At 40.8% G+C, this 26,549-nt stretch overlaps 2 protein-coding genes across 3 annotated transcripts; both read right to left on the bottom strand.

Moving 5' to 3' along the window:
- Positions 1 to 62: 62 nt before the first annotated feature.
- Positions 63 to 13,198, bottom strand: trim25 (tripartite motif containing 25). Its single transcript, XM_077605701.1, has 9 exons — positions 12,355 to 13,198; positions 11,278 to 11,373; positions 10,304 to 10,537; positions 9,961 to 10,129; positions 9,379 to 9,468; positions 9,161 to 9,307; positions 5,350 to 5,502; positions 5,188 to 5,241; positions 63 to 2,402 (listed from the first exon to the last, which is right to left on the bottom strand). Exons 1-9 carry the CDS (start codon positions 12,949 to 12,951, stop codon positions 1,831 to 1,833), a joined length of 2,112 nt encoding a protein of 703 aa, XP_077461827.1. The 5' UTR covers positions 12,952 to 13,198; the 3' UTR covers positions 63 to 1,830.
- Positions 13,199 to 16,455: 3,257 nt separating this feature from the next.
- Positions 16,456 to 26,093, bottom strand: rasal3 (RAS protein activator like 3). 2 transcript variants are annotated; one of them, XM_077605695.1, is made up of 17 exons: positions 26,042 to 26,093; positions 25,354 to 25,409; positions 25,197 to 25,282; positions 24,741 to 24,870; positions 24,515 to 24,613; positions 23,773 to 24,444; positions 22,931 to 23,075; positions 22,710 to 22,854; positions 22,391 to 22,627; positions 22,084 to 22,285; positions 19,829 to 19,920; positions 19,643 to 19,753; positions 18,914 to 19,073; positions 18,276 to 18,383; positions 18,004 to 18,194; positions 17,412 to 17,496; positions 16,456 to 17,257 (listed from the first exon to the last, which is right to left on the bottom strand). In XM_077605695.1, exons 1-17 carry the CDS (start codon positions 26,082 to 26,084, stop codon positions 17,177 to 17,179), a joined length of 2,643 nt encoding a protein of 880 aa, XP_077461821.1. In that variant the 5' UTR covers positions 26,085 to 26,093; the 3' UTR covers positions 16,456 to 17,176. The 2 variants fall into 2 exon arrangements, with proteins under 2 accessions (XP_077461821.1, XP_077461820.1); XM_077605694.1 differs by lacking the exon at positions 26,042 to 26,093 and having other exon boundaries at positions 25,354 to 26,023.
- Between the last annotated feature and the right edge of the window lie 456 nt (positions 26,094 to 26,549).

Here is a 26,549-nt window from a genome sequence, read left to right as displayed (position 1 = left end):
AAGATTTCAGAAAATGTGAATTGGGAAAAAAAAGATTGATCAACTATTTAAAAAGTTAGTAGTAAGTAACTAAATCCTATCAATCACCATGCATTTCTTTTTTTATTCAATCAATAGACAGACAGCATAGTGATGGGTGATTAGTGAAACCAAAAACCTTTTTAACAACAAATTATGCAACATGAAACATACTCCTCACTCACTTGCCGATGCTGTTACAAATGAGACTTGTAATTTTGTGATACATCAACAACTGCAATGCATAGCAAAGCAAACATCTACAACAATCAACCAGAATATTCAATTTGACGACAAAGTTCAATAACTACACACATGGATATTAAACGGGAATCGCCAAACATGCCCTAGTACGTTTCCTCATACCTTAACTTTTTTGGTGTGTCACTTTACTATATCCACTAGCGCATTACATTTACCACTTAAGATTGTCTCGATCAGATTCCAAGTCACTTGATTTAGAGTATATGCATGAAGATTAGGATTTTAAGTGGAAATAACATCTTCCCAATTCAGAAATTAAGACCTGCCAGAAATTTTGTAGACGTGCGAAATTCATAACATGCTTTTTGTTCCAGAACTGGAAAGTGTTGTTTGTTGCTACAACCAGCAACTGTTCTGCTGCTAAAAATTCAGAGACCGCCTTGTACATTTCTTGTATGAAAACACGAGGCATACACAATCCACATGGTGTTTACATGAGCACTCGTGTTCTACATTTCAAGCATTTCATGATTTTTTATATTATTATTTTACTTTTTTTCAATTATTTTATTATTAATTTAATGAACACCCACCCCACATTTGAGTGAATGTATGACATAAAGCAAAACTATTTGGAACACGCACCCATCAGTGGTTTGGTTCCTGGAGGAATTATTTGGAGATCCTCACCATAGTTAATCGGCTCTTAAAATAGATTATCGGCAATAACGGACAAGTCTCACCTCTATTTGTCCATTCGATTAAGTTTAAATGTTAAAAATCATAGTTAGGAGAAACACACAACACTGATTCCAAAAGTGGCTTTAAACCGGTGTGTGAGGTGTATATCACTAATGACTTAAGTTAAGGTCATTAAATTACTATTACTATCGGTGATCTGCAATTGTTGGCAAGTGCAGGGTAAACCCAACCTCTTCCTCAAAGTCTGTCAATTGAATAGGTTAGTTTAGCCATGACTCTAACGACAAATCCCCCCAAAAATGAATGCATTCATTCTACATTCCCTGAACAAATGATCCCAATGAAGATTTAAGATTTAAAAGTCAAGCAAAATGGACAGTAAATAACGGGTATGAGAAGCTAGTGCTTGCTTTTACCAGTTCGCAAATCCCTCGAATATCGCGGTTAATTTAGACCAGACATGATAATTGAAAAATCGCGAAGTAGGGTCTCCCCTATTATAACTACCCTTTTCTTTTTCAGTGCTGAGTCCTAGTAGCAAGAGTGGCTACCGCTTACAAGTTTCAGCATGGGTTTTCACATTTTTATGTAGTTAAAAAATAAATAAAAAAATTTCTTCTGTGCCGAGTCCCAGTAGCAAGCAGAAGACATGGATTCCGCTTATGAATTTCAGCATGAAGAAGTAAATTTGCGATAATCGAGGGAAGACTGTAGTCTATGTTATGAGCAGTAAAACATTGCTGAGTTGCGCATAATATCAGGTCTTCATTGATGGAATGTTTCCCATGTTTTTAGCATTTGAGCAATTAATTTTAACCATTTAATTACATTATTATTATATCAAATATGGAACAAGGATTTTCTTTTGGCTGGTTAACCACATGCAGAAGCTATAATGACAGAGCACTACGATATGTTGTCTGGCGAGTGTGTTCTTCGGGACTCCAGTTTGCACAATGAAATAGAAGACTCAGAATCGAAAATCCAGAAGGCTGGATACACTGCTTCAGTGAAGGGGAACACAAAAGAGTAGAAGGGATAGGCTCTATCTGCTACATTGTAGAACGTAACCAAGCCCGAAGTGCAATTTATAAACACCCCGATACGTTTCGAATTTTTCTGGGTGGCGAGCACAACCTGATTGCTGTTGTGCCAAGATGACAGACTGACGTTGAACCACTCCACGCACCAAGACTTAGCGTTGCGGCCCAGCCGACTGGTGGGACCTTTACGGTCAATGCTACCGTAAGCCAACCCGATGCCAGTATAGTTGTGGTTTTGAATCGTAACTTCCCAATAGTGACACCCGCTACTGAAACCCTGTGAAGCGAGTACTTGCGAGCAGACAGAGAAGCGTTCGGGGCAGTCAATGTATGATGGAGCATTAGGTTGCTCTGACACAGATGCCTTAGTGAAGCCCTCACTTAGTGCGATGCGTTTGTGCGCTGTCATTGGATCAAAACTGATTGCAGTGCCATCTGTTAGCATAGGGAAAAAAAAGAAAATTGTCGTTAAAATTAGGGTGAAATTACCATACTGTCTAATCTTTAATCTCATCTAGGATTTTAACAGTGAATGGAATTACGTTGGGGGAATTGATGATCGGCTAAAAATGACTACGATTAGATAAATTAATAGTTTTAATTGTTACAAACTATAACCTCAAAATGATAACACTTAGTATTTAAACTAATTTACATTACCCATGAGAATGAATGGGAAATAAAAGATTTTTCTCTGAGGGGAAAGTATTGCATCTGAAATACATGCAGCATATATTAAACAAAAACAGCTAATTTGAACTCCACAATAAATTCTTATTGCATACTGCTAGTGTGAAACTAACATCATTATTTTGACTAACTAAAGTACAGCGGCCCGGCGGCTGAATAATTGGTCGTCTATTTGTGCCCTGGGATCGGCTGGCCACCGATACAGGGTGTCCCCCACCTCTTGCCCGAAGTCAGCTGGGATAGGCTCCAGCTCCCCCCACAAACCTGGTGGGGATAAAGTGGTTCAGAAAAATGAATGAATGGATCAAAAGACCTCTACTATTTACGAATGCTTCTACATATGATTTTTTTAAAATTCAGTTTGAACGGAGGTGCTTTGGGTTGTTATCATTTGGTTGTGGCGTCATTTTAATGGCTCGAATACCATATTTTCTCACATATAATCCGGAGTTGTCAGAAAAAAAATGACTGAATCCAGGGTACGGCTTATATTCGACTTGACATGCATGAAATTGCAAGGTGGCAAACGCCATACCACAAGACAATGCGATTGGCACGGTCATTTATTTCAAAATAGAGAAAAGATAAATCGATAAAACGCTGAACAAAAATGTATTTTGACATCTATGAATGAAATTAAAAAAAAAAAAACATCTTGCATAAAACGTTGTTACCGTAATTAAACGTCCTCTGACTGGCCAGACACGAGTAGCCTTGATAGCTGTGTTCGTAGTGTTTACCATGTCAGCACATCCCAATAGTTAAGGCTGATCAAGGTCTTGCAGTCGATCATTAAAATATCAGCCTTGATACCTGTGTAATGTGTATCTCATGCTATTATTGCACCCAGAGACTTGGTGAACACTAGACCGCTACGGACGCACTTCCTGGTTGTACTGCTCATGTTACTTCGTTTTTGAATTTGTCTACATGCAGGCAACACCCTTTCGGAACACAGAAAGGAAATTATTGTACATTTGTGAGAACAAAATAAAATAAAGTTCAGCTTTGATTATTTTCTTTTTATTTCTTGTTCGAAAGTGTCAACTATTGCAGTAATCTGAACCATCGAAAGAATCAAGATATTTCGACATTAGAAGCAATATGGCCGCCACAACATCTTAAACTTCTGGTAAGAAAATTGTAATTTCTGTTATTAAAAAGCATTAGATTCTCGTCAAGCTAGACTTATTACCTTTTGGATACAGTGTCTCAAAAATACCACATGGAATGATTTTTCTTAAGAGTTTCCTTTCAAAGTAACACATTTGTACTCCCTATTAAAACCATGTATACGGAGGTGAAAATTGTGAATCAAGGCACGTCTTATACGAGAGAGAGAAATTGTAAAATTCAACGATCTTAAGGGTGCGGCTTATACGCGAGAAAATACGGTAGTTTTCTTATATTTTGCTCTCTTTGTTTAGCATTCATGTTTCATACAAAATTGGTATATTTTTAGAATTATTAGAGTTCAGGTTTTAGCATTATAGCTTGTGGAGCGAATTATGCTAATTCAATGTAAAATATGATTTACTTAGAAAATCCAAGTTATGAAAAAACTTCTGGAACCAATTAATTTTGAAAGTAGAGGTATCACTCTACTACCTCATAATATTGAACCAGTTTAACCATCTCATTTCAGAAACAGCACAAAACCATCAAATTGCTAAGGCCAGATAGAAAATAAAACGTGGAGGATGACAATTCAGCGACATAAACCTCCCCAAAAGTGCTGAAATCAAAACACTGCTTTAGGCTAAAGATGACTTTAAAACAAAAAAAGCAAATTTGAAAGGTTTTGATATACAACCACATCTGTGCTCCTGTTCTAGACCACGTGTCCTGATAAACTGATTATTCAAACACTACATACTATTTAGATTTTGGGTTAGAAAGAGTAAATTCATACTAGTCCACTGCGATGCGAATAACTGTCACTGAAAGGGATACAAATGCTAAAGCATATACCTAATAAAGACAACAATGGAGCCACTAACAAGCAAAAAAATATAATAGGCAGCAGTTAAAAGCTATGAAAGAAAAAAAAAGTTGGACGGGGCCAAATATTATAACACAACCTCGGACCGCTGAAATTTTATGTAATTTACTTCACTTGCTTTGAAAAATGTTGCAAACCAAAATTATTGGCAATTTGTTAAAAAATAATAAAGGCTACATATAAACCATGTGTATTTCATTCTCATATCCACCTTTTACGTAAAACTCAATGATTTCAGTCTACACCAATAGTTTTTGAGGGGGTCAAATAAGGAAAATTATTTCCATCACATCATTTTAATACCATGCAAGGGGACTTGGATACTTTAATGTATCAGCCATTCTGTCAAGAGATTTGGTATCTGTTGTAGGTTTGGTTTTGAAAGGAATTCAAACGGCATCAGCAGTTTGTTGTGGCTTGTAATTTGGGAATGGCATGCTCAAGGATGGCTTGAGAATTTGTGGATCAATAGGGACAAAATTAATAGGCCAAGTACGGTGATAAAAATAGATGAATGCATAGACATACACTTCAGCAGGTCGGATCTTTTTTCGCCAATAACGTTGGTAAGGCTGCCCTTTTCTAAAGCAAAAATGAGACAAACAAGGACAGAAATGCTGAAAAAATATCTTATACCAATGGAGTAGTGTCACAATATGCACAGTATGTATTCATGCAGACAAGGTGTACCTGGTTTTTCTGTGAGCTCAGAAGGTGTCTCGTAGGGTTGAGATCCGTGTCTTTGTTCCACTTCATTTAATAGGTTGTTTTTCAAAAAGGGAGGCAATTTTTGCATTCCTATCTTGCAAGGTACCTGGTGTTCCTTGGCCTCATATAATTTTTCTAAACAAAGCATTTTCAAATACATTATATCATTACAGTAATCCCTTGATTATCACGTCTTCACTTATAGTGAATTCACAACTTTGCGAGTTTTTTCCGCAATCAATTATTAAAAAAAGAAGAAGTGAAAATCCACGCTGAAACTCATAAGTGGAAGCCACTCTTCCTACTCGGACTCAGCACTGAATAAAAAAAAAGTTATAATAAGGGTGACCCTACTTCGCGATTTTTCGATTATCACGGCCATGTCTGGTCTACATTAACCGCGATATTCGAGGGATTACTGTAGACTTTTGGTTTAGTTAGAGAATATAGTGTCATATTTGCTCACTTTGGCAAATAATGGATGTTTGTTTGAGGGGAAAATAGGCAGCATATATTAAAAAAAACAGTTAAACTGAACTCCACAATAAATCCTTGTTGCATACTGCTACTGCACAAATGCAACATCATTACATTGACTAACTAAAGTACAGTGATACACCTAGTATTTACCTATGCTTCCATTTTTAAAATTACGAGACACTGAGGAGTCTCTCTGCAGCCAGCACGCATGGCAGACGCACTCGTCTTATATTATATCTTTCTTTCTTCACCACCCACTCTACATGCACAACTCTTTACAGCCAGGGTGGCGCAAAACACACATCAGCTTGTGCCAGCGGATGCACCACGAGGAGCATCACATGGCCACATGGGACCACGTGACTGGCGAGAGAGGGATAGAGCGAGCAAGGGAGATTTGACCTAGACCAGGGGTCTCAAACTTGCGGCCCGCGGGCCAACTGCGGCCCGCGGGACGATAATTTGCGGCCCTCGTCTTAATATGAAAGATCGATTTTTTTTTTTAAATTTTTTTTTTAATTTTTTTTTTTTTTTTTTTTTTTTTACCCCTTTCCCCATGATGGCACAGTTTAAGTGGCAGCCAGTGGCAGTAGCTCTGCCCACTCATGTTTTTCTTGTTTTACAGCATGTTTTACATTAAAAATTAGAGGGAACATTGACATGCACCTGCTTGTGGCAGGTGTGATACTGGTGTGCCGATAGCGAGCAATGATGATGTCGTGACCGGATGATTCGCCTAAAGACGTTTCGCCGACGGACGTTTGACAGACGGACAGGTCGTACTAGTATTTGTTAGTTTAATGATTAAATACAAATACTAGTATTTGTATTTAATCATTAAACGCTGTTTTCAGCTGGATTTGACCGAATTTGAGAGCATTTTGAGCCGTTTGGCGAATGGACGTCTATAGACGTTTTTTTGCCTCCATCGCGATATCATCCAGTATTTGTATTTAATCATTAAATGCTGTTTTAGGATGGATTTGACCCGATTGCTGTCATTTTACGGCTCGGTTCTGCTACATCTGCCTGCCCAAGAGTGCTTATTCCCGGACTGCCATTGAAGGTAGACGAACATTGATTTTTACTATAATTTGGACAACACCGGCGGCGGGCCGGATTAAAAATCCTAACGGGCCGTATATGGCCTGCGGGCCGAGGTTGAAAAACTTGTACACACACGATCCGGCGGGGCGAGCGTTCGAATCCCGTTTCGGCGAAACCTCCGTTCGGCCGAATGAACGTTCGGTGGAACGTCCATTCGGCGACCTGCCCGTCTGTCAAACGTCCGTCGGCGAAACGTCTTTAGGCGAATCATCCGAGTACCGATGATGTCGCTCACACTGGTACTCAGTGCGCTCAGGGAGGTTGTCTTTCTGCTCAGACCAACAAAAAATTAGAGGGAACTTTGGTTCGGAGCTGAATGAACCAATCACGGTGAGGTATACGGCTCTGGGGGGCGGGACATCGGCCGGGCTGTCCAGTGCCTCGCTCACTCACTCATTCATTCCTCCAATCAGCTGGGCGGAGGAGAAGCCGTGAGGCCGATCACTCCGCTCGGCGCGCACACTCCTCCGCTGCTCTCAGCATAGAACTGAATGAGGCGCTATGATCCGTGATCCAGCCTGTGTCAGTGTCTGTAGCCATCTCCGCGATTGAAACGGAGAGCGAAAGTGCACATGCGCCACAAACCCGCGCGACTGAATGTGAAAGATCAACCCGAGACTCATTCCAAGTGGAAAAACATATTACAGAGCCCCAGAGATGTCTCTTTCAAAGCCTGCCGTGAAGAGAAAGGTCGGTGATGAGCACAGACAGTTTCAAGAAAAGTGGGGAGTGCAATATTTCTTTGTTGAACACAGGGGCACCCCGACGTGTCTCATTTACACTGAAAAAGTTGCGGTGCACAAGGAATACAATTTGAAACGTAATTGTACTATGAGACATGCTGAGGAGTATGAAAAATACCAGGGAGATGAGAGAGCCAACCAGGTTGCCAGTCTTAAAACACGTCTTCTGAGGCAACAGGATCTCTTCAAGAAGGCTACCAAAGACAGTAATGCAGCAGTCAAAGCTAGCTACGCCGTTTGTGAGTTGATTGATCCTGTGCTAAGTGATCCCAAATGGCTCATGGACTTGGCTTTTCTTGTTGATATCACACATGAGCTTAATGTACTGAACAAGAAGCTACAAGGCCAGGGGCAACTTGTCAGTGCTGCCTATGACAACGTGAGAGCATTCTGCACTAAACTTGTGTTATGGAAAGCCCAGCTCTCTCAGGCAAACCTTTGCCATTTCCCAGCATGCAAGGCTCTCGTGGATGCAGGTACACCATTCAGTGGTGAGAAGTATGTTGAGGCCATTTCGAAGCTACAGGAGGAATTTGATCACAGATTTGCAGACTTCAAGACACACAAAGCCACATTTCAAATTTTTGCGGACCCCTTCTCCTTTGATGTGCAAGATGCCCCTCCTGAGCTTCAAATGGAGCTCATTGACCTGCAGTGCAACTCTGCACTCAAAGCCAAGTTCAGGGAGGTGAGTGGAGAAGCAGACAAGCTTGGGCAATTTTTGAGAGAGTTGACCCCCAGCTTCCCTGAACTTTCCCGAAGGTTCAAGCGGACCATGTGCCTTTTTGGGAGCACATACTTGTGTGAGAAGCTCTTCTCCACCTTGAACTTCAATAAGTCCAAGTACAGGTCCAGACTTACTGATGAGCATCTTCAAGCTCTACTGAGGGTCTCCACTGCTTCCTCCCTCAAGCCAAATGTGACTATGTGAGAAGAAGCGCTGCCAGGTCTCTAGCAGCAAGGAGTAGGCAAAAGAAGCTGTGTTCAGAATATTTCATGTTCAATGTTCCATTCAAGTTCAGAAAGTTAAAGGTTAAAGAGCTGTTAATACCGACATTTGAAACGGAATAAAAATAATTCATTTTCTCTACTTAGCCAGCCAGTGTATATCTACTGTATGCTCATTAGTATTATTTGGTTTTATATTACTGATTGATTTATTTTTTATTCATCTTTAAGTTAATTTATTTAATTCATTATTTTTTGTTAAAAAATAAAGATATTTGATAACGTTGGAAAGTTTTATCAGTGCTTTTCTTGTGGAAATCCTGATGCGGCCCAGTCTCACCCAGACTCGGCCTCTAGCGGCCCCCAGGTAAATTGAGTTCGAGACCCCTGACCTAGACTAACCACTTCAGCGATTGGCTGTTTGAATTGAGGACAGAAATGCTGAAAAAAAAATCTCATACCAATGGGGTAGTATCACAATAAGCGCAGTAGGTATTCATGCAGACAAAGTGTACCTGTTTTTTCTGTGTGCTGAGGTGTCTTGAAGGGTTGAGGTCTGAGTCTTGGTTTCAAATCACTGAACAGGTTTTCCATAGAACAAGACAGTTTTTGCATTCCTATTTTGCTGGGTTCCATGTGTGCTTTGGCCTTATTGAATTTTTCTAAAGAAAATACATTATACGATATGACTTTTGGTTTAGTTATATACTAATACAGTGTCATATTTGCTCACTTTGTGGTGTCTTCCTGTCAGACTTGAACTTGTCTGCCTTGGCTGCTAAAGGAATGTTGTTTATCGGGTAGCTTTTCAAGATGTTCTCCTCTAACAAAGAAAATATTTCGTTTTGACCTTCAACTTTGCCACATTTTCTATTTCAGTCCCAAACTCCAACAGTTGATTTATTTAAATGACAATGAAATTAGTGTTTTTCTTCAAACGTACCTGGGCATTTAAAAAAAGTTTAAAAAAAAATGTATTTCATGCTTATGGTAGAAAAATATATAACTAAAACAAAAACCTTTGAAAAAAATCAGATGCCCTATAATTAATCGGGTGGATAGCTATCAAACATGAGTTTGAATACAACTAGATTCTAAACGGCGAACACATACTTATGAGGGTGTACAAACTTGTGCAACCACTTTTTTTAAAACAAATCACTTAGACACGTCATGGATAGGTGTTGCCCCACAGCACAAAAATAATTTGGAATGATTGATCCGTCTTATATTTTTAATTGGTAAAAACCTGTCACTTTTACAGTAATACAGATATTTAATATCTTGGAATAAATGCTCTCATCGGAAAGCTTACCCGTTTTAAACATCGGTTGTCTGGCAATAACAGGCTGAGCCAGAATGTAACGCATCTGGTGCTTCAGATCAACTGCAAACTCCTCACTTGCTGTCAATATTTTGGAGCTCAAACTGATTCGAGGAGTGTGAGGATCAAAGGTGGCAGCTTTGGGCAAGCAAATTGAAACCTATGAAGAGTGAAACACAAATTTCACAATACTACCGACGTTCCATAGAAGAAGTACATTCTGGATATTGCCCCCATGTTCGTGTACAATGTTGCTCCCGTTTGCTTCGTCACTAGCATGAACATTTGCAGTACACTAATTAGCACAGAGCTCCCAGGATAACATTATTCTTACCTGCAGAAATGACATGGTTTGTGATTGACAAAGTAGATTTTGGATGTCTGCTTTAGATGTGCTCAAGCTACTGATATTTTCCAAAAACTTCTTCATCAAAACCCTGAGCTTTGTGTTGGAAGACGCCAGTTCCTGGTCCACTTCGCTCATAGCGGCACGCTCCTCAGCGGCCAGCATCGCTTGGATCTGTTGATATTCGTGTGCAATAGCCTTCTTCTTGCTGGTGGCAATGCCCTGGAATATGAGCACAAATGATTCACACACAATATTACATGGAATATTATGAAAGGGTTTCTTTCTAAAATCTGAACAAACAGACCGTTCAGCCACAAGGCTTAGTCCAGGGGTGACGAACACATGGCTCTCGAGCCGAATGCGGCTCTTTGCTTCTTATCATATTTTGTATATACTGTGGCTCTCTGCTTTGTTTCATGTTTTATTCTCTCTTAATACACACTCAAATTCATCAGGGACCATTCAAAACAAATTATAAATTATATTTTTTATGCCGCTTCTGACGTGTGTCTCTTTAATTCTCACAGCTTAACATTTTTGCTCTTCGTGTCTAACTTGTTCACCACCACTAGCTTGGGCGGATAATATTGAACCTGGAACATTGGTCACTTTTTCCAAGTTTTTCAGAAAATTCAAGGAATTGTGTCATAATCTAACATTATATTATAATTGTAACATTGTACTCCTAGAACTGTATATACCCTTACTGCAGGGATATCAAACTTACTTTGGTTTGTGGGCCACATTTATGCAAACTAGTTCTCATGTGGGCCGGTCCACTTCATTTTTGGCAAAAATAGTCAACCTATGTCTTTGAAGGTGCGAGACATCCAATCCATTTTGACTGGGAGGGGTGAACAAACGTTCGTTCACAGTGCCCCGAATGGAAACCCGAGCGGGATGCATGTTTGACACCCCTGCGTGCATGAGCATCGTACACAATTAAAGTGTGAAGTTACCTTAAGGCCAAGCTGAATTTCTTGCATTTGTGATACAACAGTTTGATTCTTTTGAATCTTCTGGTCCACAAAATCCAACTTCTGTCTCAAGTTGGACTGCGAAGAGAATGAGAATATGCACTTAAATAATCATTGAGGAGATTACTTAAGCAATAAAAGGTTTATTATTTAACTAACTCTAAACCACTAATAAACATGTTTTTGAGGTGGTTTGGGTTCAGTTCTGTGGCCAGAAGAATCCCAAACTAGAAGGCCAGAGAACGCAGAACCTCACAAGAATGTACAGTTAAATTACAGTCTAGGGATGTCCCGATCACATATTTTTCCATGCAAGTCGACTCTGAATCACCTGAATTTGTGGATCTGGCAATACAGAGACCAGATCCATTGCTTTGGAAATGTATTTTGGATGAAAAATATCACAATGTATTTTCTCTAACCAATTTGAATTTAAAAAAAACGATCCAACATTGAAGCCATGTTGGATGATTATTAGTAGGGGTGTGCATGCCTCATATCTGGGGATACGATTCATACCCCGTTTCACAAGTCATGATTCAGTTCGATCCCTATTACACTTTAAAATGATAATTGCAATTTGTTCCACGCAAAAAAATCTAAATTAAACTAATCAAGTGACATGAAAGTACATGTTTACCCATTTATTTCTGAAACCTCATTCAGCACTGAATTAAACATGTTTTATGTTTAAACAACATATGGGCTTTATTGTATTTTTAAAAAAAACAACACCCTCGTAAAAGCACGGTTGGATGTCAAGATACACTAAAACAACTTTAACAATTTTGTTGTTGTTTGAAGGCTTTAATTCTTGCAAAGTAATTTCATTGACAGTTACCAACATCAAATCCATTTCAATTGCAAGGTCTGGTATGAAGTGATCACGTCCCACTGCCATTGATGGCGATAGACGTCAGAACAGATTGGACGTCTATCAGCGTCAATGGCAGCCAGTGAGTCCAAAACAGATAAACATATTTCAAAACCCCAATCGGTTTTCCCCCCCGATTCCGATCCTCATAAGGCAATCGGACCTGAGTGATCCTTTTTACACACCTCTTGCTTGGCCCTCTGCTGCTCAGGTGGGATGAAGTCGCAGGTTTTGTGCATTTCCGGGAGGCAAAGCGTACAGATAAGACAATCGTGTTTGGTGCAAAAGATCTCCATGAGTTTGTGGTGATCGGGGCAGATGCGTTCCAACAGGTTATCGACGCATTCGGTCAGCTGGTGGACGCCGAAAACCGGGTTCTCGCGGTGAGGTCGCAAGTGCTCGGCGCAATAGGACGCCATGCAGGTGAGGCAAGTCTTCACCGCCTTGGCTTTCATGCACGTATCGCAGCGTACGACGGGACCTGGAGCCCCTTTTCCGGTAGGACATTTGGACGTATTTTCTACGCTTGCCGAGCGGGTTTTAAAGGCCTCGGTCACGGCAGTTAGGACGGTGTTCTTCTTTAGTTCCGGCTTGACGTAGAATTGGGTACGACATTGTGGACAACTGTAGCTTTCCTTCCAAGTGTCGAGCAGGCACTGCTGGCAAAAGTTGTGGCCGCATGGTGTGGTCACCGGACAGTCAAAAGTACTCAGGCAGATACTGCATGTCAGATCGTCACTTAAGCTGAGCAGAGACATCTCCGGGGTGTCCACGTCCGCCATGATGACGCTCCAAAAGTGAGGCAGGAGGGAGAGGCGAAACTCTTCTCATGAATCGAAACTTAGTGCGGAGTCTTTTATCACGTGACACTCGGTAGACGTCATTTATTTTTTTATTTTTTTAAGTATTCTCTCAACTCATTTTCTTAACTGCTGGGGGTGCTGGAGCCTATCCCAGCCGACTTCGGGCCAGAGGCGGGGGACACCCTGAATTGGTGACCGGCCAATCGCACAAGGAAACAAACAACCATTCACCAACACACCTGAATCAAATAATCAGGATTAGTATGAAGTTTCTGGACAGCTTGCTGATGAGTTGATCATTTGATTCGGGTGTGGAAGCGGAGGGAGATATGGAAAACAGACTGGATAGGGGCTCTCGAGGACCGGACTTGGCCACCCCTGATTTAGAGTGTCCAATCAGCCTACCATGCATGTCTTTGGATTGTAAGTATTTTATTTGATCTCATCTCATCTCATTTTCTGAACTGCTATATCGTGGGGGGTGCTGGAGCCAATCCCAGGTGTCTCCGGGCCAGAGGTGTGGGACACCCTGAATCGGGGGACACCCCGAATCGGTGGCCAGCCGATCGCAGGGCACAAGGAGATGGACAATCATGCACACTCACACATATACCTAGGGGCAATTTAGAGTGTCCAACCAGCCTACCGTGCATGTTTTTTGGAATGTGGGAGGAAACCGGATACCCGGAGGAAATCCACGCAAGCCCGGGTAGAACATGCAAACTCCACACAGATGGACATGACCTGGATTTGAACCCAGGACCCCAGAGCTGTGAGGCAGCCGATGCGCTAGCCACTCGCCCTACCGGACTGCCCTCTATTAATTTATTTTAAGTATTTTATTTTATTTCATTTTCAATATTTTATTTTATCTTTTTTTTAACTAGTATTCAAACTTGCCTACTCAAAGACATCTAGTATTTGATAAAAAAACTATTGACAGTTATTCAGATACATGCAGATGTAGTCATTACTGACATCAATTCAAAATGATCAAAAATACAATGTCTATTACTTTCTTGATTGCTAATTAGTTTTATTGATTTAAGTAACTAATCCAATTTGTGATTAAAACTGATCAAATATTGGAAATGTTTAAAAAACAAACATTTTTTAAAATAAAAACGTTTTTTTTTTCATTTATTCATTCGTTTTTTCGTTCGTTCATTCACCCAACTTCTGAACCTCTTAAAATATTTATTTTGCGTGTTTGAGCTTGCTTTATTTACCTCACTGAAATGATTGAACATTTTTAAATGACCCTACATTAATAGGGGTTCGACGGGAGTTGTTTACACTCACAATCATTTGGTTTCCATGTTTCATTTCATAATAAACCAATTATAGTATGACTCACACAGGTCTTTTTAAAATACATTCCAAAGGTTATAATACTAAGGTGTGTTCTATGAGGTTGTTTTTTGCCTTTACAAACCCTTATGCAAGAATTGCTCATCGTGAAGGACATTTTCACACTGGGCAATAAAAGAAACAAGTGAGCCCGTGTGATACTAAAATAGTACTTTTGGCAGGTTATAAAACTGATGCATAACAGATGTCAGCATAACTTATTATTTATGTTTTTATTATTGTTGAATGCAAATGTGTTGTCTGTCTCCACGTACCCTGCGATTTGCTGGCCACCATTCAGGGTGTCCTCCGCCTTGTGCCCAAAGTCAGCTGGGATAGGCTCCAGCACATACCGCAAACCTTGAGGATAAAGCGGTTCAGAAAATGAATGAATACACATGCATGATTTCAATGATGTCTTTTATGCAGTGGCGGTCCGTGCATTTTCTCGTAGCGCCTTCAACGGGTAAAATCCACTTCCTAGCAGCATTTAATGATTAAATACAAATACTGAAGCTTTTCAGACATTACAACCGGGCCGGGGGGTGATTTTCCCGGGAAAAGACAGCGATGGACGTCAATGGCGAAAAGGCAAAAATTGCACTAAAATGGGGGAAAATCCACTTCCTAGCACCATTTAGTGATTAAATACAAACACTGGAGCTTTTCAGATATCAGAACCGGGCCCACAATTGAAATATTATTTAGGAATATAGCCATATTTTACTCACCAAAAATCCTTTTTAACTGTACACAATATCCATCCTCCTTTCTTTCTTTCTTCTTTTCTATCGCCATCGAAGCTAATGCTGAAAGTCGAGCCTGTCCTGTCGTATTTCTGGCATAGTCCGTCTTGAAAATGGCTTTAAATCAACACAACAATATATTTGCTTGTGCAGCTCGTGAGCTCCAGATACAGTTTGGTAGCTCTGGCTAATCACTAGCCAATCATAGTTGGTGAAAGCGATGACGTATCCATACGCCTGCGACAAAGCATTGTGGTGTTGCCAACTCGATATCTGATTGGTTAAAGCAACAGTATTATCGACGCTTGTTTAATGCAGCAGAGCCTGCAGAATAATTGTGAAGGCCTTGAGGCAGATTTCTGACCCTGGCAACAAATAATGGCTGAAATGTGATTGGTTAAATGCCTCAATATGAAAATACACATCTGGAAGCAGTGCAACCAGGGGGAAAAGCAATGAAAGGAAGCTAACAGACAATTTGGAATTATTTAACAATTATTAATGGACAAAATATAATATATGATTCAGATATTTCTTAGGCCAGCAGAGAAGGCTTTGAAGGCCCTGACAGCCCACCACTGCTTTTATGCAAGTGATTGATTATTTGGAATTGCACAAAAACTGTTTAGAAGTGCCATAGGGACACTTCATTACAGTAACCATTAAGTATGTCTTTGTTATTCTAGCATCTACAGTATATACATTAAATACTGTAAATCAGTGACCACATTTGTTGATGAAATTGATAAATGTGGCCAACATCTGTGCTATCTGCCCCGTGAGAAATAGGAACATGGCTAACTTTACTACTAGACAAATTTCCACCTAAGCAAAATCCTTTTTGTTCAATGCATTTTTTTAGTATAGCTCTTTGTCACAGCTGTCCTTTTATCATAGGATATATACAGGCTTCAGCAATACCCTTAACAGGTTTCCATTTTCGTTTCAGGGCGACTTGTTACTGCCACCTAAAATTGTTTTAAAATCACATTTTTTGGTTCTTGATGGATTGAGGAATAACAGATATAGATATTTTGTAAGAACACACCATGCTTCTGACCAATAGTGTTCATTCATCTTCCGTAATGATTATCCTCACAAAGTTCACGGGGGTCTGGAAGCTATCCCAGCCAACCAGGGGCAGCAGGTTGCAAGCCAATCGCAAGGCACAATGATACAGACAATCTTTCACACTCACAATCACATCTCCACTGAGTGGGAATCGAACCCAGACTGCCTGCACCAAAGTCAGGCAGAATAACCACTGCATTGTGTGGACCCCCAATAATGTCTTTTTGTATATTCTACTATGGGAAAGAGATCACACAAAATATTTGGGTTTTAGAATGTTCTTATGCATATTACTGTGTTTGATTGTATTCAATAATTAGGCAAAATAATTGATATTTATTGTTGTTAAAACATCACATAGTATATTGGTTGACTTTTGCGCTGCTTCTCATAAAAGGTAGATTTACATGTACACTGTAGGCTCGACCTTGTGGTTGTAGTTTGCAGCAGAATAGATTTATAATGTATCACAAAAATGACTGTGTCTAATACTTTGGCTAAATTACTGTGTTACGGTTATATATTTGCTTGCAATGAAGAAAGTGCTTCGCTTACTACTGCTTGCAACAAAGTAAATGCTTTGCTCCTTAATTAGACTAAATAAAAGGGAAGCCGAATCCACTTGGACTGCTGGAATGTGGAGGAGATCCTTCGGCTGCACATGACCTTCATTTGTTTTGACTATTTGACGTCTCACTTCTGTTTCCCACCCCTCCCTTGAGAGTTGAGACGTCCATTGTAACTAGGGTCCTTGACGTTAATAAACAAGAAAAGAAGCGTTTGATGCCAGAACAAAGTTTTAAAAACTTCATGGTACACTGGTTTGGTAACCATTTGTCAATATGAGCACACATATCTTATTTTTGGCCCCAATTTATGTTTTATGTCAATCATATTGAGAAAAGACAATTTTAGTCAAGTTGATTACACTGGGAAATGGATAAAAGCTTGGGGAGTTGTACTTATTTATGATGAACACCACCTATACAAAACTGTGGCAAGCCTTCAGAAATAAATGATCATTTACTGACAGTTTGTTACTTTTCATCAGCTTGTTCATAGTTGCTCATCTTAGTGAGTTGATCAATATCCTTCATCAAGCTAGCAAACTGTTCCTCCTGAAAGTACATTGAGAAAAATTTTCATTCATTAACTCATTAACTTTATTTCTCATTTTGTTCATACTAGTATTCCTAATTGAGAATTTTTAAGGACAAAAAAAAGAACTTTTAATTGACATACAGTATGTTCATTTGTATTGGGGCAACTTACCAATATGTTCATGCGCTCAGTTGCGGCAATTGCAACATTGATCTTGCGCATATCATCCTCTCTCTCTTCCTCAATAACTCCCAACCTGTCCAAAGCCAAGACAGTAGAGGCATATGAATACAACAGTATCAACTTGATTTTGCCATCAATGGCTAATTGTAGGACGGCCCAGTGGATATGTGGTTAGCACATCTGCCTCACAGTTCTGGGGTCATGGGTTGGATCCCAGGTCGATGTTCGCTGTGTGGAGTTTGCATGTTCTCCCTGACCTTGCGTGGGTTTTCTCTGGGTACTCCGGTTTTCTCCCACATGCCAAAAACATGCAGGGTAGGCTGGTTGGACACTCTAAATTGCCCCTAGGTATGAGTATTGAGTATCGGCGTGAATGGTTGTCTGTCTCCTGGCTGGCCACTAATTCAGGGTGTCCACCGCCTTGTACCCGTAGGTAACTGGGATAGGCAGGCTCCAGCACCCCCGCAACCCTTGTCAGGATTAGCGGTTGAATGTGTAATTGTATTTCCATTGAGCATATTCATTGGAATGATGGCTAAACTCAAGCAATACCTGACCAAATGAAATAGTTGATTTCTACCTGAAGGTGGTGCTAGCAAGCTGCTCCTCTCGTACAGCCAGCAGATTCCGGAGCTCATTCATTTCAGCCTGATGTATTGCATTCTGGTCCTGAGTTTGGTTAATGAAGTCCTCCAGTCGTTTTGCCATTTCCAGCTCACGCTCCATCACCTGGTCGACCCCCTGGCGAACCTCAGATAATTCCCGGGCATGCTACAGATACACATTTTAAAGCCTGTGAATCCATAAATCATGGACATTATATAAAAGCTTTGTAAAGCAAGTATGACATACCCGATCCAGTGCACTGAACTCCCCCTGCTTAGACTTTGTCTCTCTGGATTGGCGGTTTTGTGTATCTTTAATCCAGGGAACTGGTGCACATGGTTTGATTGCCTCGTTCTGATAGACAGGTGAATTAATTCAATCAATTTCTGAACCGCTTATCTTCACAAGAGTTGCGGGGGGTTCTGGAGCCTATCCCAGCTAACTACAGGCACAGATCGAACCCTCAACTCCAGATCTGTGAGGCTGATGCGCTAACCACTTATTGTTATAGTCACATTATCAGTCAGTCAAGCTCAAAAAATTAATTCTTCAAGAAAATAGTAATAGACATCAAAGTGATTAGCACGTTGGCCTCACAGTTCTGGGATCGTGGGTTCGAATCCAGGTCGGCCCTCCAATGTGGAGTTTGTATGTTCTCCCCTGGCCTGTGTGGGATTTCTATAACATTCTGAAAACATGCATGGTAGGCTGTTTGGACACTATAAATTGCCCCTAGTTATGAGTGTGAATGGTTGTCTGTCTCCTCGTGCCCTGCGATTGGCTGGGATAGGCTCCAGCACCCCCCGCACCCACAACCCTTGTGTGGATAAGCGGTTCAGAAAATGAAGATGAGATGATATATATATACACATAATTACACTCACAGTTTTTGGTGATGAGATTAGGGGCTCTTGTGTTTCGAAATCTTGGTTGCCTGTGGGAAGAGCTTCAGAACTTGCCTGCCTCTTCAGTCTTTTTTCAGGACGTCTATGTGGAGCACTTTGGGTCCTAATGACTGGATTTCTTCTCTGAGCTTTGTTGTCTCTGCAAAATTAATAAACTCAAGTCAAAAATATCTTCATGAATTTGGAGTGTATTAACAGAAATGGTCAAATCCATTTATCCTTCCTTAAAAATGTGTATCACAATCCATTCATTCATTCATTTTCTGAACTGCTTTATCCTCACTAGGTTCGCAGAGAATGCTGGAGCCTATCCCAGCTGACGGGCCAGGGACGGGGGACACCCTGAATCGGTGGCTAGCCAATCACAGGGCACAAGCAGACGGGCAACCATTCACAGTGACACCCATACCTAGGGGCAATTTAGAGTGTCCAATCAACCTACCATGCATGTCTTTGGAATGTGGGAGGAAACCGGAGTACCCGGAGAAAACCCACACAGGCCCGGGGAGAACATGCAAACTCTGGATTTGAACCCAGGACCCCAGAGCAGTGAGGCTGACGTGGTAACCACTCAAGCCGCCGGGCCTGCACTCCATGGTGTTATACAAAATATTTTTTACTGTTAACATGTGCTCACCAGCACTCCCTGCGACCATTGTGGGGATGAGCCTTAGCAAAATGAATGAACGTTAACATTAACCCACGTACCCATCTGACCTTTTAACAGCCTGAGGCAGCTGTTGAAGGGATGATTGATGAGGGCTGAATTTGACCAAATCTTTTGGAGGAACATAGTTTGGCTTGGTCTGTATTCTTGGGCTTTGAGAAAGAACACAACTGGCACTTTTACAAAAGTATGATAACAACAAATGATAGATTATAGAGAAAACATACTTGTTAATTGTGATCTTATTTATCTCAGGGCCCAGTGACTCTGTGATCTGGTTCAGAATCAAAGGTAGAGGATGCAATCTCTCTATTGTCTCCTATTGAACGGAAATGTTCTATGTCAACTGCATGGAAAGCCAACACTAAACATGCAATTTCAGAGAAACAGTAAAAAAAAGTACTATATTTTTTCGGACGATAAGTCGCACCTGGGTGTGAGTCACACCAGTCACACCAGCCAAGTAATGTGCAATGAAGTGGAAAAATATATATATATATGTGACACTGCAGTATAAGTTCCGCTTTTGGGAGTGCAATTTTTTATTAATTTTTTTAAATTACAAAAGAAAAACAAACATAGGTAATTTTAAAGTAACAATATTAAAATGGAAAAACGGCTAAATAGGCATCTGTAAACATATGTTTTTCAGATAAGTATAACTTAAAAAAAAGACATCAACTTAACAGTCACATACATAACATACATAAGCGCACTTGAGTATTAGTTGTAGGCCCAGACATAGTATGAAAAAAGTGTGACTTATAGTCCGGAAAATATGGTAACCAGAGAAAAAGCTGTATTGTCAGATATACTTGCTTGTCAGTTGTAAATAAAATAATTTAATACAAACAAATCTAATCCAGTTTAAAGAAGAGAATCCTTTTGGGTACTTTGTTACAATCGTAATTTACGTAATACGTAATTTAAGAATACATTTGGAAGAAAAAAATATTTATTCAGAATTGCAACAAAGTATTCAGCTCATTTATCTTTTCCAATGACAATGAAACTGATAGATTAGATCTTTCCGCGGCTGTAAAAAAGAATCTCATCTCAAACCAAAGATGAAAAATTGAACATATTCTCTGTTTACCAGGGCCCCTGTCAGTCATTGGCCTTAACAATTGTTATCAATGGTGATCCTGGTTATGACGTGTAACAGGTAAAGGCTGTTTATAACACATTGGTCACGAGGAAGTCACAGAAACGCATTTAAGGTCACCACACCCAGCCACAGCACACACTATATTTACTCTCTTGGCAGGAGATATTGTGAAAGTCAAAGTACAACAAACCTTTCTTTTGTTTGTTCACATATTTTTATATTAATTTATGAAATTTCCTTTAATTATGATTTTTTTTATTAATCATTACACACCCCCACCAAAAAAAGGTCAGGGACACTAATGTTTCTGTAGACTATAGATTCTGTAATGTAATGTAATCACAAAATATATTTCCATCCAGTGTTGCAAGAATCTGCCCTGCGATTGGCTGGCCACCAATTCAGGGTGCCCGTAGTTAGCTGGGATCGTGAGCGGCCGTTTGGTCGCCGGACTTTTGGTCGCCGGACGTTTGGTCGCGGACGTTTGGTCGCGGACGTTTGGTCGCGGACGTTTGGTCGCGGACGTTTGGTCGCGGACGTTTGGTCGCGGACGTTTGGTCGCGGACGTTTGGTCGCGGACGTTTGGTCGCGGACGTTTGGTCGCGGACGTTTGGTCGCGGACGTTCGGTCGCGGACGTTCGGTCGCGGACGTTCGGTCGCGGACGTTCGGTCGCGGACGTTCGGTCGCGGACGTTTGGTCGCGGACATTTGGTCGCGGACGTTTGGTCGCCCGGACCCAAACAACGGGCGACCAAACGTCCGGCGACCAAAAGTCCGGCGACAAAACAAGGTAAAACAACGGTCTACGCATCAATAAAAGCCAACAATGGCCCTGAGCAGTTTCACTGAGCGGACGTGTGATTGTATAAGAGTTTGTATGTACATGAGTTGTCCCCTTAGGAAGGGATGTCCGTCAGGGTCTTAACAAGTTCTCCAACAAAACACAATAAAAGTACGGGAAATTTGGAGCTTTTCTTTAGCCTAATAATTAATAGGGCATTAAGTATGACTAAATAATAATTCACATTTATTTAGGGAATTTGAGCAACAATTTTAAATGGTAATTATCACTAACCTTCCGGGCGACCAAACGTCCGGCGACCAAAAGACCGGCGACCAAAAGTCCGGCGACCAAACGTCCGGCGACCAAAAGACCGGCGACCAAAAGTCCGGCGACCAAACGTCCAGCGACCAAAAGACCGGCGACCAAAAGTCCGGCGACCAAACGGCCGAGTACCAGCTGGGATAGGCTCCAGCAACCCCTTCCACGACCCGTGTGAGGAAAAGCGGTTAAGGAAATGAATGAATGAATGTTGCATGAATGTTTTTCATACTGCTTTACTTATTATCACATTTCGCCCTCTTGGCTCCTACCTGATCCCGTTGATAAATGATATCAACCAGCAGGCTATGCAACACTGCCAATCGCAGAGGTAGATCCACATAGCCATCAAACGAGCTCATTTGGACCTCACTGCATGGATTTGATACTGTTTGGAGAAATCCCCTCATTCTATCCCAATGCTGCTTTAAAAATGCATTCATGAAGAGCATGTACTCCTCCTTCTCACCAAATCTGCAGAAAAACAATATAGGGGTAAAATAAGAGTGAATGGTAAATTCTCTGGGCTGTTTAAAAGTTATGCATAATTTGACTGTTGGGAAAAATGAAAGTGCTCACAGAGTGAAGTTTGCTAAGTTCTGGATGACTTTGGCAGTTAAGGTGAGTGTGCGCAGGGTATTTTGCTCTGGGTACGGTTGTGTCAAACCAAAAAGTGATGGACTGAGGACAGCGGGACACAAAAAGCGAAGGAAGAGGGAAGCAGAGATGAGACGTTGACCAATCTCTGGTCTTCCTCTGTCTTTGCACAGCTCTGTCCAACTTGAGAAAATCTTGTTCAATTCTTCAGGAAATTGTCTGAAGATATTGAAACTCTTTTAGTTAGTTACTTATCAATATTTTTTTCATAATGTTTTTTTCCTGAGCTTCATTATCTTACCCATGGAGGTCAATAATTTTCTGCACAACCTCGTCACACACTTCCTTCAAGTGTCTCTGATTGTTTAATAGTTCGGAGACATTACATTTACGGGGATCAACTTCACAGTTGTCCCTCATTCCATAAAGTCGAATAATGAAGTTTCCTGAAAAGAATAAGAATTACTGCACAGCAAAAGTATTTCTGATTAAAGGAACCCAGTTTGAGCTAAGATATTTTACCTAGTGTGTCGATGAGGTATTTTTGTCCAACCAACTTCATATATTCATCAATGGCTTTAGTGGCAAGAGTGTTCTCTCTGAAAATAAGTGCCTCCTTCTCTCCATGGCGTTCAACTTCGGAGGCGCCCAAATCAACAAGAAACTCCTGGAACATCATATATCATATCAGTTGCAATTTAAAAATTGATGGTCTTTATTACCCTTTTTAGAGATGTCAACATCACACTTGAAATCAACTTATATGCAGATAACCATTACATTCATGTTAGTCCTGACGGCACTTGGACATTTTGTCAAAAGACGTTTGGTCCCCGGACGTTTGGTCCCCGGATGTTTGGTCGACCGGACATTTGGTCCCCGGACGTTTGGTCGACAGGACGTTTGGTAGAACGGACGGGGCATCGACCGGACGTTTGGTAGAACGGACTCTCTCTCTCTCATGATTATAATTTTGAGAGCAAGAGATTACCTGGTTGCTCGCTTTCAACAGTAAACTCTCTGTCTCTCTCTCTCTCGCTCTCATAATTTGACAGCGAGCGAACCCGGCGACCAAACGTCCGGTCGACGGCCCGTCCGTTCTACCAAACGTCCGGTGGACCAAACGTCCGGTCGACCAAACGTCCGGGGACCAAACGTCCGGGGACCAAACGTCTTTCTACGAAACGTCCGGCCACGAGTCTGGCAGTACAGATGTATTTGTATGGTGTTTTTTGGACAATTAAGAGAGAGCATTGGTGTTCTGCAAGTGCTTAAGCATGTTTTTTCCGTGCCCCAAAAGAATACATTATATCCATTTTCATAAAAAACAAAAACATTTTGAACAAATGTGTCTACATTTTTACCTTTGCCTTGCCAACACTCTGCAGCACATGCACAAGAGCCCCAGCCAGCTCCTCCTTTTCTTTCACATTTAAAAGAGGCTCCAAGCTCCTGCACATTTCTACATAATTCACAGTTGTGTACTCTGCAAACTCTTTGTATTTTTCCATAGGTAGAACCTGCAGTTTCTGAAAACGGGCCTTGATGCGAAGAGAAGCCTGTGGCCCCAGATCTTTGGTGCTCCCAATTCCGGAGAACTTGTAAGGAATGATGAGATACCACTTTTCCTGATAGGCCCTCCCTTGGATATCAGCTAATGGAATATTCACACTACCCAGTGGATGCATACTGTACTCTTCTCGAGAATGGCGCTTTTTCTTGGGGTCTTCTTCGCGGAATATATGCAAGGTGATTTGGGAGATGCCTGGAAGATTGTCAAGCTCAAATAACTCTCCCCAGAATATCTGACAGCCCCCGGAAACACCTGCGGTGCCACCTAGGTTTCCTGAAGAGCTATTTGAGCTGTCCCCAGTGGGACTGGAGCGACTGGACGCTTTTATAGCAGGGCGGGTTGTGGTACGGGCAAACAGAGTCCCATCCAAGTGGACCTCACAGTAATAATGGCGTTTGGGTGACAGATCCTTTGCTTCCATAACCCACAGATTTAGGGAGTTCTCTGTGCGCTCAATGTTATCCTATGGACAGATGCATACAGTAAGAGACATTTTGGAGGGACCAATAACTCCAATTGGATACTTTGGTGACCTTATTGGGTTGGGCAGCTCTTCTCAGGTCTTCAATCCAACGATCACGCTCTGCAGCTGAGGAGCAACCAAAACAGTGCGTGTTCTCAGAGTTTATGACCTGCAGAATAGGAGCAATACAATATATTAAAGTTAAAGTCAAAGTTAATATTTGTACTTTAAGACACAAGAGGGACATTTACAAGTATCATTAGAAGGCCAATATTCAATGAAAAAATATGCAGTACCTCAAAACAGTACTTCTCCCCCAAAATTGAGCTGTGGACTGGCCTGACCACGGTACTGGCATCTGCACTTAGATCTACACTTCCAACTGGACTCACTAGAATTGATACAGACTCCTTTGATCCATAGTGTCTACAATAGATGGAGTAGAGCGAAATTGTGTCACAATGGAGATGAAGAGGCTTTCTACACCATAACTAGGTAAATTATCAGGAGAAAGTGAGGTATCTGATTGTGCTTTCTATTCTGAGAAGAATAGTAGCTAAAATAAGAATAATACAATCCAGCTAAAATGCAGGTTGGGACTCATGAAATATTCATTCAAGTGTGTGTGTGTAGGAGAGAAGGGGGGTCCAAAAGATTAAAGAATGCACATAATTCCACAACACAAGGGAATTGGGTAAGAGCTAAGCAGCCAAGCTTTGACGAAGGATTCCCAAAATTTGCATTCACCGTACCTGCTTCCTTTGTTTAATCCCATGTGATTCAGTTGTGTGTTGCTACTTCTTTTAGCCTTGTTCTCCAGACGTCGCTTAATCAATGCCTTCAGTTGAATTGGAAGATCATTAAAAGTTCATTTGAAAGATTGTTACGTTTAACATGTACAGCACTCACCCTCACACCTCCATCTTCTTTCTTTGGTCGAGGGCCAATTTGGTCAGGACTACATTCTGTAAGCAACATATTCAAATAAAAAATCTTATTGCTAAATTGCATCTTATTCCATGATGAATAACTTTTTTTAAATAACTATTTTCTTGAAAGTTCTCTCAAATTTCCATTTTGACTCCCAAATTATCACCTTTTTTTGATAATGTGCTGCATTTCCGTCAGCGGAAGGTCAACATTAAGAAAAAAAAGCAATACCAGATGTGGTTTTAAGCAGACACTGATTTTTTCCTGAAAGTTTACTGTGCTACAAAGTGTTATGAAATGACTAAAAAAACGCTAAAACACAATTTTTAGCAAGGCAATGCTTCTTAAAATCTGTTAGATCTTAAAGGTAAGGGCTACCTGGTTTAAATTCTGCCCTGTAAGATCTCCACCAATAATCAGTTTTTTTTCTGTATTTAAAAATGTAACATTTTTGTCTTAGGAGGTAATGCATCAAAGAACAGACATCTGTATGAACTTAAGAGTTTAACAATGGGTACACTCTAAATTGGTTGCCAGTCAATCGCAGTGAATGACAGAAATAAAATGTGTATCTTTTTTAAATTACACTCAATACTTACTTTTCAGGATTAGCATTATCTAAAGCTAAGGTAAAATTTGCAAAAAAACACTCAGTTTTGCCACTCACCCAACGCCCCACCACAAACAATCCATCGTTTGAATCCCATCATTTAGTAAAATATTGTTGATATTCATCCATGTAACATTTCCTCTTCTCTTCGGGGGTCCAACGTTCATATAATAAGTCAACACACCAACTAGCAAAAATCAATCCTAGCTCTGTTAAGCCTCTGATCTTCTTGAAAGAGAATTGGACTACACATGCCCTCCTATTTGAGTTGACTACAAAAAACAGCCATTGATGCTATCTTCCTTTCCAAACACACACACACACACACACACACACACACACACACACCAAGGAAGCAATTTGACATTCATACTTGCATAAACATTCTGCTATTTCCTCTGAGGCTATCTGTGGCTATTTTTTTTTCAGAAAGTGAATCGGAAACAAGAGTCCCCAACCTCTGCCGATAACTGCCCTTATAAATGATTATTGATTCCCCTTACAAACCCCCCAAAAACCTTACAAACACCGTACGAGTCGTACAACTCGTACGGTGTTTGTAAGG

This window comes from Stigmatopora argus, chromosome 7, assembly GCF_051989625.1.
Source record: "Stigmatopora argus isolate UIUO_Sarg chromosome 7, RoL_Sarg_1.0, whole genome shotgun sequence".
NCBI lineage: Eukaryota > Metazoa > Chordata > Actinopteri > Syngnathiformes > Syngnathidae > Stigmatopora > Stigmatopora argus.
This window is presented reverse-complemented; position numbering and strand designations above follow the sequence as displayed.

Excerpts from the sequence above, each read along its gene's own strand:
- trim25 (XM_077605701.1), bottom strand. The coding sequence starts at position 12,951 with ATGGCGGACGTGGACACCCCGGAGATGTCTCTGCTCAGCTTAAGTGAC. Across the intron at positions 10,130-10,303 it reads AAACCATGTCATTTCTGCAG|GTTTCAATTTGCTTGCCCAA; the intron begins GTAAGAATAATG and ends CACTCTTCATAG. Across the intron at positions 9,308-9,378 it reads TGACAGGAAGACACCACAAA|AAAAATTCAATAAGGCCAAA; the intron begins GTGAGCAAATAT and ends TATTTTCTTTAG.
- rasal3 (XM_077605694.1), bottom strand. The coding sequence starts at position 25,455 with ATGCAATTTAGCAATAAGATTTTTTATTTGAATATGTTGCTTACAGAA. Across the intron at positions 17,497-18,003 it reads CTTGCTAGCACCACCTTCAG|GTTGGGAGTTATTGAGGAAG; the intron begins GTAGAAATCAAC and ends GGCTTTGGACAG. Across the intron at positions 17,258-17,411 it reads CTGAGCGCATGAACATATTG|GAGGAACAGTTTGCTAGCTT; the intron begins GTAAGTTGCCCC and ends ATGTACTTTCAG.